Raw genomic sequence first — 17251 nt, forward strand, 5'->3', positions numbered from 1 at the left:
ATCAAACATATCTTTTAACACTATTATTATAATAATAAAATAAAAAACTTTTAACTTTTTTTTTAAAAAAAAATGTAAGCTATTATTTCTAATTTTATGATTAAAATAGCTTCTACACCTAAAAAAAGTTGGGTCAAACGGTACTTTAAGGGTACTTTTAATTCGTAAAATAGTAAGAACCGGATAGAATAGTACTTAACAGAACAAGATAATACAGAACAAAACTATACCGGAGAGATGTAGGACGATAATATTTTTATATTCGAAAATAAAATAGATATTTTTGTATTTTTTTATAGTTGTATTGTAGACAAAAAGTTGTTTCGTGGTTCAGTGAAGAACAAAAAAAATCTTGTTTTTGTCATTTCCCTCGCTACCTAATTTGTCAAGTCTCGTAACTAGTTTTAAATCAAACAGGGTACCACAAAAATTGTTCTATCTAATCTCCTAATTTTTAAACGATCAAAAACGATCAACTTTCATTGAATGAACTAAAACAATTTAGTATAATAATTTTTAAAAAATAGATTTTAGATGATTAGTGAACTCCATCAAATGAAGAACTCAAAATCCATTTTTAAAAATACAAAAAAAAATCCATTTTTTCAAAAAGCTGCCCTTATTTAGCCAAAGAAGGTGACATACACTGATACACACTCAGAGCGCACTTACTTACGCTGCGAGAAAAACCCTCAAATTTTTGTCATGGTGTTCTCTGCTACTCTCTCTTCAACCTTCACTTTAGCGTCACCACTCCGCCGCTACTCCTCCGGTTCCCTTTCCACAACTCGATCCTCCACATTCCCTCATCGCAAATTCATCAAAACCCGAATGCAAGCCCAAACCAACACTGATAATGCAAAACCCAAAGAAGCCAAACTCTGGGGTGGAAGATTCGAAGAAGGCGTCACCGACGCCGTCGAACGATTCACCGAATCCGTCTCTTACGATAAACAGTTATACAAACATGACATTACTGGAAGCATAGCACATGCATCCATGCTCGCTCATCAAGTAATTTTAACTTTACTCATTTTATTTATTGCATGCTTTTTGTAATCAATTTCTGAATTTCTGAATGTTATGAAAAATTGTGTTTTTTTAGGGTTTGATTACGACTAGCGATAGGGATTCGATTATCGATGGATTGAGAGAAATTGAGAAAAGGATTGAGAATGGTGAGTTTAATTGGAGAGCTGATAGAGAGGATGTTCATATGAATATTGAAGCTTCACTTACTGATTTGATTGGTGAACCTGCTAAGAAGTTGCATACTTCGCGTAGTAGAAATGATCAAGTTGTTACTGATTTAAGACTTTGGTGTCGCGATGCTATTGATAAGATTGTTGGGAGTATTAAGCAACTTCAAGTTTCGTTACTTAAGTTGGCTTTGAAGAATCAGGGTCTTATTGTTCCTGGTTATACTCATTTGCAGCGCGCGCAGCCGGTTTTATTGCAGCACCTTATACTTGCCTATGTTGAAGAGGTTTGCTCCGAAATTTAATTGATGTTTCATCCGAATTTGTTGTATTGCAAAGTTTGAGTTATTTTAATGGAAACATTGATTTGCTACATGTGATTCATGGAAACATTTATTGAAAACACATTTTTAACATTATGGATTTAACTTCTTTGAAGTGAACAGTTCATTCTGCGGGGTAAAATAAGTATTCTCAACCGTTGATGAGAAAATCATATGTTGATGTTCTAACACATCATTGGTTTGTTATTCATGTGTATGTAACATCAGCTGCCGTTGAGATTTCCTATTTTGTCGTGTAAAGTTAATTGTGTAGTTTAGATGAGTCAAATCCTAACATCATTGTTGTTGACTTGCTGTAAAAGAAGTATATACTTTCCAATTTGTTTATTCACTTGTAGACTAAGCAGTTTAGGTTTGGGGAATAGTTTTTGAGCTCATTTGGGTTAATTGTACCGTCTTGCAGATTGAGCGTGATGCTGGTCGTTTAATAGATTGTAGAGCTAGGCTGAATTTTTGCCCTCTAGGGGCTTGTGCATTGGCCGGTACAGGGCTTCCCATTGATCGATTCATGACATCAGATGCATTGGGATTTACAGCTCCGATGAGGAATAGGTATCTTACTTTTTACTGATTTGAAATTGATCGTGTAGTTGTACCTGGCATATGATTAATGTTGATCCTTTTTTTCCCGGATAACTGATTATGTGTTGTCATATTGAATAGTATCGATGCAGTTTCTGACCGAGATTTTCTACTGGAGTTTCTCTCTGCGAATGCCATCACAGCAGTGCACCTTTCTCGACTTGGTGAAGAATGGGTGTTGTGGGCTTCAGAGGAATTTGGATTTATCACCCCAAGCGACTCTGTTTCAACGGGAAGCAGTATAATGCCCCAGAAAAAGAATCCTGATCCAATGGAACTTGTTCGTGGTAAATCTGCCAGAATAATAGGGGGTTTGGTCTCTCTTCTCACATTGTGCAAAGGACTTCCACATGCTTACAATCGCGATTTGCAGGTAGTTAGATAAACTAAGCATAAAGTTTAACGTTTGTTGCCTTGGATTTTTTTGTGCATTTCTTGTATTCATTTGTTTTGTTTAAGCACTATTTATTTGATATTCATTAAATAAGGTTGCTTTTTGTTGTAAGTAGGAAGACAAAGAACCAGTGTTCGACAGTGTTAGAACTATTTTGGGGATGCTTGAGGTCTCATCAGAGTTTGCAATGAACATTACTTTCAATCGGGAAAGAATACAAAGGGCTTTACCTGCTGGTTATCTTGATGCAACAACACTTGCTGATTATCTTGTTAAGAAGGTAAGTTACGTTGATTTAGCCTTCTCTCAGTAAGCATTCTGTTTGTAATAAAAATTGATATGAAGTGAAAGCATGGCAAACATCAAGCTTCATGTCACTCCAAGTTCAGATTTGAACCAATCTTGAATCCCTGTCAATGTGACCCAATACCGGCTGCCCTCACAATTCTATCTTTCATACTTACAAGAAAATTAAATCAAACACGCTTCCCCTATGATTCCCTACAACCATTTTTTTTTTACAGTATCCCTAGAACCATTTGAATGAAGGAAATAGTTTTATACAAATTTTGGAGTTATTTGAGTTTAATTACGTGTTCACTTTTCTTCCTATTCCACAAATATGCCACTGATTCTTACCTGTTTTTTTATTCTTCTTTTTCCCGACATTCAGGGAGTGCCGTTTAGAACATCTCATGATATAGCTGGAAAGTCTGTTGCCTTGTGTACGTCGAAGAACTGCCAACTGCTGGACTTGAGTCTTGATGAGCTGAGAAGTATTAATCCAGTCTTTGAGAAGGATGTGTATGAATTTCTTGGGGTTGAAAATGCGATCCAGAAATTTATTTCTTATGGTTCGACCGGATCTGCTTGTGTTGCCGACCAACTTGATTATTGGATAAAAAAGCTTGAAATTAAGTGAAGATTATTGTAGCTGTCACTAGGGATCAGTTTCTCAAGACTTGGAATAATAAACTTGTGCTTACCATAGATCCTTCTGCATATTTGAATAGGACGAGGTTAGTGAATATTTGTCACTGTATGAAGTTTAGTCAGGGTTATCAATCCAAAAATTATTCAGGGTTACTGAATGGGTAGTTTCAGAATCTCAAGAAGCTTGCATGCCATGAAGTCACCAGCTTCTTGCATCATGAGCTGCTGGACAATGACGATAATTTCATCATGCAGTAAGAATTTATGTAGCTTTTAATGAAACAAAGTACTGTTTGGTGGCGAAATGTTCAATGAAAAAACTTAAATAGCATTAATTAATATGGTAGTTATCAACACATTTTTCATTTTCTTTGATATAAAGGAGGCCCTTAGACCAGCCTGCATTTTAAGAGTGTATTACAATGAAGGAATCTTTTGAGATAATGTAATGTTTCGAGGGAATTCAATTTTTTTTTTTTTTTATAACTATTTTCAACTAGAGCAACTGACACAGCTGAATAACATGTATCCTAAGTGACTTGGAGAGTGGAAAGAAGGACCCAACAGGGGTTAACTACTCTCTTACCAACGGGAGTCGATTTTAACAGAAGGGATTAGTCTTCCATAAAACGTAAAACTAAAATTTGAATCTCGATTAAGAGCTCTTTTCATATTTAGTGCATCGAAAAATAAATTTCATTAGGCCACAACATGCATTAAAGTAGCATTGTAGTTATATTTTATTTGTGATTAGTTATTATTTATTAGCTATAAGAAAAGCATAAGATTAAGGAGGAAAACTAGACATCTTTTTTTATTTTCACCTTTTGTTTTGAAGCCTAAATTTAAAATGATGGAAAGTATAAATTTGGATTTTTTACAAAAATGTAGTCTATTTTTTTTTTTTTATATACAAGCAAATTCAATTCATATCATTACTCAAAAGGGGTTCAATATAAGTAGGTAATATATCAAACAAATAGCGACTAGGCCAAGAAATGGCGGCCCGAGCAAGTGTGTGGGCAACGGGCAACCATATTTCCTTGCCGCTTAATGAGATTCACCTTAAAGCTTGAATGCAAAGACAACAAACATTTGATTTTGGAAATTAAAGAGCTAAATTCAGACACTCCAACACGATTTTGATTAATTGAGTCGACTACGTTTTTGGAATCTGTTTCAAACACAACATTTGTGAATCCTCTGTTTGCAATTTCTTGAATGGCTGCTATCAAAGCTTCAGCTTCCTCTTCAATGACAGAGAGGTTGCCATGCTTCCATGATGTTCCAGCTACCACAAAATGACCCATGAAGTCTCGGACACACCACCCCGCGCTTGTCTTGCTCAATCTGTTATGTAAACTGGCGTCCACATTGCACACTTCAACCATCCCAAATCCGGTTTACGCCATTGTTGTGTTGTTATTCTCGCACAGGACCTGCTATGCTCACAGTTTGCACTACCTGCCAGTCTCTCCACATACAAACAGTTTTGATACCAATCTGCTGTCCCGTTTCTTTAGTGTTATTCCATACACAGTTGTTTCGATTTTTCCATAGCGACCATACCAAAAATGCCATCTTACCCGCAACATCTCTATCCTCGCTGCATACATCCAAAATCACTTCCTTCACAGTGTGAAACATCTGTAACCGAGGCAATATAACAACATCCAGACCAGCTGCTGTCCATGCACAAATACTGTCATTACAAGCAAAAAGAAAGTGCCAATCATGTTCAGTCTCAAGCTCACAAACTGGGCATGCCTCTGGACAGTCCACTTTCCACACGTCTCTCTTGTAGTCGAGTCCGTGTTGGTAAACAGTAAACACCCTCTACAAATTCGTCAAAGTAGGTGCTTAGCCTTTGGTGAATAAAATTAACTATCTGGACCTAATTAACATAAGAAATTGCTTAATGTCAATTTTTGTTATGAGTCATCTAAATTTATATCTGTTTCATAATTTAAAACATTATATTTCTTAAATAATTGTTACAGTTTCAAAACTTAATTAATTTTTGTAATATATGCTGCATAGTATACTGTATACTGTTGTGTCAAAATTGAAAGAAAAAATCTTGATGTCAAACTTGATTTCCATGATACAAATCCTGATATCCTTGCTAATCCCCACAGAGTGCAACAATGTGGATGCATTGTTGTGAGAGGCAAAAAATGTCTTTTTATTCTTTAAGCAAAATAGAATATCACAACCATTATGCGAATTAAATTAGAGACTATAGTTTTTTCAGTAATAAAAATGTAATTCACATAATGGTTGTGATCTTCTATTTTGCAACTTCCATTTTCAATTACTCTTTTATCTATGCGAATCAAATATTATGCGAGGTTCAACACAAGTACTTTTCAGGAGATCATTCATCTTAATATTATTTTTTATAGAGACTCCTTATACGACTATGGCTTCAGCTCGTAGTAGATTGTGTTTGAAGCACCAACTCTATCCATTTATGATTATATGAAGGGGTTATGTTCATCATTTTCACCAATAAAATTGTAGATTTTTTAAATTGTAGAACCCTATGGATTTTATTGGTGACATGATGAATATAATCCTCTCGTGGTAGATTCAAACATAGATACCAAATTCCATATTTAGAATAGAGAGACAATGTTAGATAAAATTTGGTAAAAAGCTTAAGTATAACCAATTTCTTGACAGTATTTCAAACAAATGTAATGCAAGCCAAGACAAGGTACTAGTAAGTTACTATTATCAAGGGAAAAAGTCAAGAAAAGGTGTTTGGCATTCTCGTACCTTCTTCGTTATTTTTTGGTTGATAGGTGTTGTTAGTCAGAAACTAATCCTTCTAAATAATGGAGTCCACTTAAAGAGCCAATTTCTCCCAACAATTATTCTTCCATATATGCATTGGTGATAGATCAAACTCATGACTACATAGGGATTTTTTTTCTTGGTATTAACATGCTTAAGGGTAGAGAGCAAATCCCAAATTTAAGCTCTCTAATCCTACTAACACGACATAAAAATTATAATGTTTGAGAAACAGAATTTACTATTAATTATGTAAAAAATTAAAAAATTTATTGTGACCATCTTTAATTCAGAAACCACACTGTCATAATATTAAACAAGTGACCCAAATTAACGATGTAAATTGCACTCAACAACAGTTCAGCATCATTATGAATTTTCAAAAACCAGGAATAACAAATTAAATGATTCCTGTTCTTTGTATTGTCCCCAGAAAAGAAGACTGGGTGTGAAATTGACAAGTTAATCAAACAGTTAACTTTCTATTGGACTTTTTAAATGACGAAAATCAGCTGCTTCACTAATGGTAGTAGCAAGAATTACTCTTTACTGGCTGGTTTCTTCACCTGGTCCAATCTCATTGGTTTTTTTTTCTGAGTTCCAATTTCGTATGTTTCACACTTCTGTTACTTTTATGGAGTTGAGGACATTGGATCCTTGGTAACAAGTTGAATTACCGGCTTCCGAACATTCTTTTTCCTTCCTTGCTTTTGAGCATCCAAATTACCCTGCAATCAAATTGTTTTGTGGATTAAAAAGCAGGTTGGGAAAACTGCAGCATAAACCAAATGTAAGCTTTATTATCCTGGTTTTATGAGTATAGGCAAATCTCAGCAAAGTCATTAAAATTAAAAATAGGTGCCAAATGCAATATAGGATTTTTTTGATGACTAAGATTATAGTTTTGGGATGGAGAATACCAGTGAGTTCTGGATGTCACATAATGGCTTCTTTTTAGGGGGTTGGTTGTCTCTGCGAGTGGCAGGTTTTTCAACAAGTGCACTCTGTAGTAGTTTGGCGCCTTCAGAAGCGATCACACTTCCATCCTTGTTCGTAGAGCATTCTGAATTCTCTGCTTTTGATGATTCATTTTCTGGCAGGGTGTCTAATTCCCTATTTGTGCACTTAGAACGCGTGCAGCCACATGATGGCCCGCAACTCCCACCAGCAGATCGGCATTTGCACTTTGTAGTTTTGCACAGGGACCTCTTACCGCAAGAACAGCAAAGCCCTTCACCTGCTCTCTCCCTCCTAACACTATTTTCATTCGAACTGCTGCTCATTTCAGGGGTATTCATTTTTGTCTTGACATTGCTTTCTTCAGAAATAAGAGGACGAACTGGGACCTGCGGATTAGCATATGCCACAATTTAAGGAATTAGCAACCTACTTTATTTGTACTTCTAAAATTAATATATTTTTCCATAATAAATTACTAATGTAGTTCTAATTTTGATGGCAATGGCCCAAACCTGATTCTTATCCCTGGAATCGTGTTTCTGCTTCTGCAATTGTAATTCTTTAAGTAGACAACTAAGGTTGTTTACTTGTTCCTTTAAATCTTGAATATCATCAAAATCCTTCTCTGGGCTGTCCAGGTCTTCTTCCTGTGACTTAGAGTTTTCCTGCCTTTGCATCTCAATTTCTTCTTTCAGCTGTGAAATTTCTTCAGTCATACTGAACCATACAAGCCGTTAGTTAGAATAGAAGACCCTTAAATTAATATGCAATTCACAAAATCATGCTGACGAGATACTCTTGTAGGCACATATCAAATTAAATTTTGGATGCTCTCAGAATAAAGGGAAGTTATCAAGTTATAGTACTGTCTATGCATATCAGTAAATACAGGAATGATCAAAAAACAAGACATGAAAAATATGATTTGCAAATCATATATTTAGAAAACTTCCAATTACTGATGTATTATGGAACCAGTGTTGATGCTTTTGATTCATGGTAAAATATTTGGCTATTTATGTTGAAATTATGGTTTTGCTGGTGATTATTGGGCCACTAATACCCTCTTATGTAAGTTTCTTTCCCACACCAATCGAATTTAATTTCAAATTAGTTGCATGAAAAACTAACCGTGCAAGCTACTCATACCTCAAACATTTGAGGAAAATAGAGCCACATTATTATAAACTTAAAGATAAATAAAGTGACACCTATAATCTACATAGTACTGATGTATTATGGAGCCACATTGTGAATTGCATCTCAATTTCTTCTTTCAGCTGTGAAATTTCTTCAGTCATACTGAACCATACAAGCCGTTAGTTAGAATAGAAGACCCTTAAATTAATATGCAATTCACAAAATCATGCTGACGAGATACTCTTGTAGGCACATATCAAATTAAATTTTGGATGCTCTCAGAATAAAGGGAAGTTATCAAGTTATAGTACTGTCTATGCATATCAGTAAATACAGGAATGATCAAAAAACAAGACATGAAAAATATGATTTGCAAATCATATATTTAGAAAACTTCCAATTACTGATGTATTATGGAACCAGTGTTGATGCTTTTGATTCATGGTAAAATATTTGGCTATTTATGTTGAAATTATGGTTTTGCTGGTGATTATTGGGCCACTAATACCCTCTTATGTAAGTTTCTTTCCCACACCAATCGAATTTAATTTCAAATTAGTTGCATGAAAAACTAACCGTGCAAGCTACTCATACCTCAAACATTTGAGGAAAATAGAGCCACATTATTATAAACTTAAAGATAAATAAAGTGACACCTATAATCTAGTCTCTAACAGAGTTGCTGAGAGTGTATATAATTCAATGTTATTGCCGGTTCAAATCAAAATGTATACAAACTCCAGTGTAATAAAATCATCTCAAAATCTATCACAATTATTATGCTAACCTTTGAATTTCAAAGTTCAAACAATTAAAACAATAAAATAAGTTTCTCCACTGCCCAGCCTTTAAAAACCTGTGATGTTACTAATAGTTCAGAAAGTGTCTCAAAGTACATATTCCCACCCCAACATAAATTAGAGAAAACATTGTAGAAAATGAAACATACAAGTACACACAGACACAGTTACTATCAGAAAATAGCATTTAACAATAAAAAAATATACAGTTCACTGCTACAAAACTCAGAGATATGCATTACAATTTACAAGTGAAGAAAGTCAATAAAAAATATAACTGAACAACAGAGTTGAACCTTTTAAAGGCCTATATAGGCTGACTATAAGTATAAGGCAAAGAAGGGAATATAGGAGTGACATGAGACTTACTTTTCGATTTTGGATTCATATTGAGAACATAACTTGTGCAACTGAGTTGTGGCTTCAAGTTCATGCTCAGCATCCTGCACCAGTCATTGTTTATACATTTTAATATGTTCGGCCAACAATAACATATAAATCAGGCTACGGCTACAAAACATGAATCAAACTCATGCAATATACATTTACATCAGAGCTTAAAGTCTTAAACCGTACAAATCTCCAATATAATATCAGGATCATTATCATGATCGTCATTGTACATGTTCTCGAATATGGGCCACAAACCTTAACATGTCCTAGTAAAAGATCTATGACCAATGTTCAGCAGAAGTGGAAAGGAAAAAAGGTGTAAAATATCATCATTCAGCACAACTAAGGAACTATTTATAAAAAATCTTAAGCAAGTGACAGGAAAACTAACGAAGTGACTGCCTATTGAACTTAAATAACATCAAATTGTATGTTGTTTGATCTATACATGCAATCTGACAATTACAATATATGGAAAATTACCTGAATTACTTGACTGTTTTTATTTTTGCCACCTACATGAGAAACAGCAAAGAAAGAAAGGAAATGAATGAATGTAACGGGTCAAACACGAGTTAAATTAAAATTCAAACCAAACATGTATTCAGATCTTCTAACCAGATGAACGATTTAATATAGCTTTTCGTGTTGCTATCATATCTCTTAGACGCTTGATAGCAGCAGAAGCTTCCTCCGTCTTCCGTTGCAATACCTGATGTATGAAAAAACGAGAGAAAAGCAACATGTAAAAAAGTAACAAGTGAATAGCCAGAACCATGAGAGATTAAAAAAATCATAAAAAGTTTTGAGTAAGATTCGACAAACGAACCATTTTAAGCATCTCATTAGAAGTCAGCAAACTGTGAGCCTTGATTTCATTCCTTCTTCCCTCCTTCTTAAGCTGGTTATACAGAAACAGATTTCCTTGAGATAAACATACTAATACTAATGCAAAGGGATATATGCTAGATACAAGTACAACGACTAAATCAAATTATACAAATAAGATACTTGAGCACTGTTACACCATTGGTGATAATCCAAATGTCAATCATCAAATATCAGATGCAAGAGAATGTTAAAAACATACCTGAAGAACTTCCTTTTCAAGTAAGGCCTTGCATAATCTGAACCGCACAGACTCTAACTTGATCTTACATTGCAGTTGAACCTATATGTAAACACAAAAGTTGATACCGAAAGCTAAATTAGATTGGCAAGAACTAAAGCGGCACTAAGAAAATAGTACATTAACATAAGCAATTTCACCTTCTGAGCCTTCAAATTCTGAATCTCATTCTGCAATTGCATAGTTGATTCATCCGCTCTTTTCCTATGAGTTGAAAAATGGGACTGAGATCCCAGTTTTTTCTTCAATTCCGTTACCTGCATCAGCGCAGCATTAAAACACGGATCACAGTCTTAGGATAAGGTCCATAACATTTTTCACTCTACCAATGCATACTAATCTTTACCTGGTCTTCAAGCAAATTCAGCTTCTGAAGATAATCTTTCTTAAGCTTCTCAACTCCGTCATTAGAAGCTGAAGAATCATTCCCATTTTGTTTCTTCAATTCCACAATCTCCGCCTGCCAAATTACACCACACCGATAAATAACTTCCTCTTCTACTATTTCTTACGCTAAACTGTTCATTTATATTAATTCAACACTTAAGTTTACAAAGTTTTGAAACTAACAATATCACTATCCAAATCCCTAGATTCAGTTATTCCGTTTCAAAATTCAAAACCTTCAATACAAAATCTAACAAACCTTAAGCTCAATAAAATTAATCTCTATTACGAAACTGTACGAAAACACGTCATTAAGCTAAATAAACTTGTTAGAAATTAAAATTAATCATTTAAACTAAATCAAAACATACTTAAGTCAACAACATTTTGAAATTACAAATCTCAGTATCGAATTCCAAATCCCTAGATTAACTGATTCAATTTCAAAAATTCAAAACGATTCAGTAAAAATTGTTAGAAATGAAAATCTATGAACATGATTCAGATCGGAAACAACAGTGACCTGATACGCTTTGTTTTCTCGTTCAAGTTCACGAATCCTCTCTTCATATTGTTGCTTTTCGGTTGCGTCGGAAGGTGAGGAATCGATCGGACTCGATTGTTTGGATCGGCGAGTCGTCTTCTTCATGATTGTGAAGAGAGAAGAGAGGTTTTGAAATTGAAATGGAACTAACTGGTTTTCAATGGCTTCCAAAATGTGCCACAAATTGGATCGAATTTTGAAACGGCTATATAACGTTCATCTGTTGTTTGAAGCAAGTAGAAAACCAATCATCAGGTGACACGCGTGTATCGCTAATTGAAACTCTATGTGGAGGGAACTCTGGTTGATTCAATTTTTTCTTCTTCTTTTGTTGTGATAAAAAAAAATTGTTTTAAATTTAATTAATTTCTGTAAAAACAATTTATTATTTTATTTTAGTATAACAATAATGGTTAAATATGATTTTGGTCATATAAAATTATCAAATTTTATTTTTAATCCCTGTAAATAAAAATTTATGTAGTTAATTTTAGTCCCTCTATTATTTCTCAAATTTTAGAAATTGTTTTATTATCTTAAAATGTAGATACATGCATATGATGGAGGCGAACCCTACTTTATTTCCTGATGTCTAGATGTTCTTCGCTTATAAAAAAAATTATCCTTAAAATGTTAAATTTTTTAATAATATTTTCCAGGCATGCTTAGAATACTATAAAAAGTTTTTTAACAATAATTTAATGTAATTTTTTTTTAAGGGGGGACATGCCCAAATTTACAATTTTTTATTTTTTAAAATCGGAAGAATTAAATACGAATTTTTAAATTTCAAAATGTAAAGATAAAAGTGACAAAAATCTAGACTTAGAAATCAAATTTTTACCTCTTTTTTTAGTGGATTATAACATATAAGTTATTTCTGCTTAGATGAATTTCAATCTTTTTTTTTTGAAAACTTGGTATCCGGCCTTAGGACCGACTAATCCAAGGGGACCAATCCCACCGCCCACTTGCGGGGGCCCCATTTAAAGCCAGAGATTTTTTTGCTCTGTATGGACTTAGCCCACCGAAATTGGCACCAGTGAGAATCGAACCTGAGACCTTGAGAGGAGCATACTCCAAGGGCCCAAGCCAACACCACTCGACCAACCCCAAGTGGGTTAGATGAATTTCAATCTTAATTTTTAATGTTGTCACTGTCCAGCATTTCCCTATAAGAATTGATATGACGTGTTTGAGACCACAACAAGACCACATTCTTATGGATCAAGATTCTCTGTTGTTGACAAATCACAAAGTTACACGCAGTTTTAGATCTCAACCATTTATTTTAGATCGGTCGGTTCATATTGCATCTTAATAAAATCAGTACAAATCAATCTCAACCATTAATAATAAATCGGACGGTCCTGATTAAAAACAACGTGAAAACTTGACAGCAGGAAATCTTGTTCCCATTCTTATGGTTCTACATAATTGAAATATTTCAATCAATTGCACCATCAAGACACTTGCAAGGAATATGAATGAGTGGTACAAATCTACATAATAATTTGCATTTGTCAACAATGCTAACATACAGCCTGAATCAAGACTTTGGTTCACTGTGTCAGATCCACCTAAATTCTTGAATGTTGTTATCATCGATCAACATCAATAATTATCTTATGCAAAAAAAAAAATTGTTTCATGTGTTGTAGTTGGTTATGTTTTTAAGTTAGAGCTCTATCTTAAATAATCTTCTGGATCATACTTTATATTTTAAATCTAAGGACAATTTTCTCATTATATTTTCCTTTATGCAATGGTTGTATTATGTTAATTAACATTTGTTAATGTTTTATTAAAATAAATTACTGTATTTGCTTATTGAATCATATAAACAAGTTGTTTGCACAGGTCCTCCGACTAGTAAACTTATATTTAGTGCAAATATGTTATGAGAAAAATGATAAAATTGATCTAAAAAATAAACTAAATTTAGATGAATGTAAGATTTTTTAAATGTAGAGAATCCAAATTCCATGGAAACTCATGCACAACTTTATAGTTATCAACTCATCCTTATCTAAAATACAAAAATAACAATATCTCAAATGAATCATTTGCTTCCATACTTGAACAACACGAACATTTCCTATTATATCATCTGCATCTTTACCCATTGTTGATCCCCTTAAGAAACCTTTAACTTCCTCACATATTTTATTGTGATTTCTTCCGCATCCCCCCTATAAAAATTGAGTTAGGATTCTTTCCATTTCTCATTCTTTCCATTTCCTCTATTATTATATAGTTTTGAGAATATAAATACAAAAGTGTGACAATTAAGTGAGTCCAAATATCTTTTATACACCCCAAAACATTTAAAAACTTTGGTAATGAAAGAAATGGAAAAAATAGAAAATGGAGAGGATCCCAACTCATAAAAATACCAAAAAAAAAAAAACAAATCACTCTCTGCTCTTTCTCTGTTTCATCCAACTTCCATTGAAGTAATCAATTCCAAAGTCCAAACAAGTAGATTGCTTCCAAACAAAGGAGCATAGAAATGGGATTAGACCCTCTTATATTTCAAAAAAAAAAAAGGAACATAGTGTTGATTACTCTATCCATTGCTTTGGTTGATAATTTGATGGACAAATTTGATTAATAGAAGAAATATTAGACAATCAAACTAACTAATTAAAAACACATTTGAAGATTAAATTGACTGATGAACGAAACATTTAAGGATGTTTATATAATATCGGTTAATTCAAGAACTCTAGCAATAGTTCAAAACCAAAACGACCGTTGACTTAGTACTATTAGAATCTAGATTTGATGCCAATGTTTATATCTCGCAGAAACAATTCATGTGTGACCAAGAGTTTCATGCATAGATTATATAACTTAATAACATATGATTCAAATATAAACTTTTATGTGTGACCAAGAGTTTCATGCATAGATTATATAACTTAATAACATTTTATTCAAATATAAACTTTTCAAACGTTAACCTTAACCACAACAACATAAAAACATCAATAGTTCAAACATCAATTTGGAAATAATTTTCATCCAGATTGCAGAATGTGTCTAATATGATCACTTATTGGCAATCATAATAAATGGCTGATAAAAGCCAATATATAGGATGAAGTTGGAGCAAGTCATCATCAACCATAGCACCTTATGGGATCAGTGCAGCCCTTTTCTGCAGACTGACCGGGTCCTTGGCCTCCACCCTTCTCCAAATATTGCTGATGATATTCCTCTGCTCTATAAAATCTTTTTGCTGGAAGTATTTCAGTTACAATCTTACCCTTATATTCCAACTGTTTAGCTTCTTTTGATTCTTGAGCTAAACGAGCTTGAGTTTCATTGTAATAGTATATTCCTGATCTATATTGTGCACCCACATCACCTCCCTGACAATACATATATATAAAGTGAATTTTCAACTAAACCAAGTACATGACATGTTTAATGTTTTAAGCTAAATTTCACATAGATTAAAAATAAGGCTCCACGACACAGCTCACTTTATAAGTCAGTTTTATAAGATAAAGGCTAGACTACACATTTGGTCCCTTACGTTTCCGCCGTTTGCATTAGTTAGTCTTTTCCGTCAGTTTTGTCACATGTGGCAGACGGTTTGCATATGTGGACAGACATGTGAACACTTGAACATGTGTACGGTTCAAACGGGTGTTAGTGGAAAAACTGACGGAAAAGACCGACTAATGCAAATGGTGGAAACATAAAAGACTAAATTGATACTTTTTAAACGTAAGAGACCAAATTGAAACCTAAAATAAACGTAAAAGATCAAATGTGTAGTTAAGCCTAAGATAAATTATAGACTGGATATAAAAATCTAACAAAAGTACTTGCGTTAGAAAAAGTACATTTTCTGCTTAACTTCAAATTAAAATCCATGTATGCTGTTTGAGATCAAATTATTTTAATATCTAGACAAATCCATTTGCTGATAAATCATAAAGGCATATACATGATTTATAAGTTTTAGATGAGTGTATAAGCTTGCTCAAAATTTATGGGTGAAACAAAAACAATATTCTTAGCCTATGAAGCACATATACTCCTCAGATTAGTCGTGTCCTGTGTCGGTGTCATTGACGCTTAGAGTTACACTTGATTATATCATTTTCTCAAATTATTATTGTGAGTCTCGAGTCTCCATGTCCGATATCAGTGTCTTTGTCCATGCTTCATTGTAATCTTAGCAGGATAATGAATAATTACAAAATATTATAGTGAAATATTGAGATTATCATTCATGTTTTGAAAATTGAAGATGAGTGGAGTAAGTTAGTTACCTGGCGATTGAGGGTAGTAGGGTCATGTTTTGACCAAAACCGAGTTAAGAGATCTGTGTAGGAACAAACTTTGGGATCAAATTGAACCCGAACCACTTCAACATGGTTGGTAGTTCCGGTGCAGACCAATTTATAGTTAGGATCTGGTGTATGACCTTGTGTATATCCAACCTCAGTTTTCACAACTCCCACAATTCGTTGATAAGCCAGTTCCACACTCCAGAAACAACCCGCACCGAATTCAGCAAACTCGTGATCCGGATTGTCCGGAATATCCAAATCCGGGTCAAACGCTGGGTTGTGTTTCCCGTCGCCGCCTTCACTTGAAGCCATCGTAGTTTATAATAGTACCAGTAGATTTGTGTCACACTGAGGTGTTTTACGTGTTAGTTAATTAGATATATAGATATTAGAATTTCGAACCCGGTCCCGAGGAAATGACAAACTCACACAAATAAAATGGAATGGCCGGAGTTTGAACCTCGGTCCTGAGGTCCGACACTAGCAATTATGGTATTTTTGTTGAGCTAAAATTTGTGGACTGCATATTAGGATTTAGATGTCTATTTTACTGCATTCATGATGTAGATGATCTTAGTCGCTGAAATGTAATTACAATGTTTTGATTAATTTGATTTTATTTAATTATTTTTTATGGTTTTAATTTTAATTGTTTACTTTTAATCGGACGGTTATACGCAGTTTTTATTTCGACCATTTAATTTTGATCGGACGGCTGCAAGCAGTTATTGAGTTTTTTTTTTAACAAGCTAAAATGAGATATATTACCACAACAGTCTCCCCAGCACAAGACGTACCAGGATAGACTACAAAAGTTTACAAAGAGTCATAGAAACAAAATCAAATACAAATCATACAAAGCCTACACAAAACATATGACTAGACCACCAGCTATGGTAGTTATAAGCTAACATAACACTCGTCGACTTCAACCACCTAAAAGAGAATAGCTTGATCTTGTCCAACAAAATATGGGGCGTGTCTACTGATCATGTGAACAATCGATGATTTCTCCGTCCATACAACTCAAACGCAAGCAAGCCAAATGAGCTGTAAAAATGATCGACGCGCACGAGAGCCGCCTGCTGAACGATCGACGTGCACGAGAGCCACCTGCTGAAGATGCAAACTGAACAAAATGGTCACGCGGAGTAGTGAAATCCACCAAAGGAATACCAATCCACGAGCGCACTAAATCCCAAAGAGAAACCACAGTACTGCAGGAGATGAATAAGTGATGGACTGACTCGGCCTCTCCACATCAAAAAACGCAAGAGTGAGCCGTAGAAGATAAAACACCTCGAGTAACCAGATTGTCCTTTGTGGGCAACCTGTCA

At 34.2% G+C, this 17251-nt stretch overlaps 3 protein-coding genes across 3 annotated transcripts; 1 reads left to right on the forward strand and 2 right to left on the reverse strand.

The window, feature by feature from the left end:
* Positions 1–607: 607 nt before the first annotated feature.
* LOC123915694 (argininosuccinate lyase, chloroplastic) lies at positions 608–3932 on the forward strand. Its single transcript, XM_045966898.1, has 6 exons — positions 608–1014; positions 1106–1486; positions 1947–2095; positions 2207–2498; positions 2635–2799; positions 3193–3932. The coding sequence occupies exons 1-6, from the start codon at positions 706–708 to the stop codon at positions 3439–3441; spliced, it is 1545 nt and encodes a 514-aa protein (XP_045822854.1). The 5' UTR covers positions 608–705; the 3' UTR covers positions 3442–3932.
* A 2602-nt stretch (positions 3933–6534) lies between these two features.
* Positions 6535–11910, reverse strand: LOC123915695 (kinesin-like protein KIN-4C). The gene is made up of 11 exons (XM_045966899.1): positions 11584–11910; positions 11020–11133; positions 10814–10930; positions 10635–10715; positions 10374–10445; positions 10163–10256; positions 10028–10059; positions 9521–9594; positions 7724–7928; positions 7172–7597; positions 6535–6979 (listed from the first exon to the last, which is right to left on the reverse strand). The coding sequence occupies exons 1-11, from the start codon at positions 11707–11709 to the stop codon at positions 6884–6886; spliced, it is 1437 nt and encodes a 478-aa protein (XP_045822855.1). The 5' UTR covers positions 11710–11910; the 3' UTR covers positions 6535–6883.
* Positions 11911–14456: 2546 nt separating this feature from the next.
* On the reverse strand, positions 14457–16286 carry LOC123917317 (peptide methionine sulfoxide reductase-like). Its single transcript, XM_045969009.1, has 2 exons — positions 15894–16286; positions 14457–14981 (listed from the first exon to the last, which is right to left on the reverse strand). The coding sequence occupies exons 1-2, from the start codon at positions 16224–16226 to the stop codon at positions 14730–14732; spliced, it is 585 nt and encodes a 194-aa protein (XP_045824965.1). The 5' UTR covers positions 16227–16286; the 3' UTR covers positions 14457–14729.
* Positions 16287–17251: the final 965 nt, after the last annotated feature.

Source organism: Trifolium pratense, linkage group LG3 (assembly GCF_020283565.1).
Source record: "Trifolium pratense cultivar HEN17-A07 linkage group LG3, ARS_RC_1.1, whole genome shotgun sequence".
Lineage (NCBI taxonomy): Eukaryota > Viridiplantae > Streptophyta > Magnoliopsida > Fabales > Fabaceae > Trifolium > Trifolium pratense.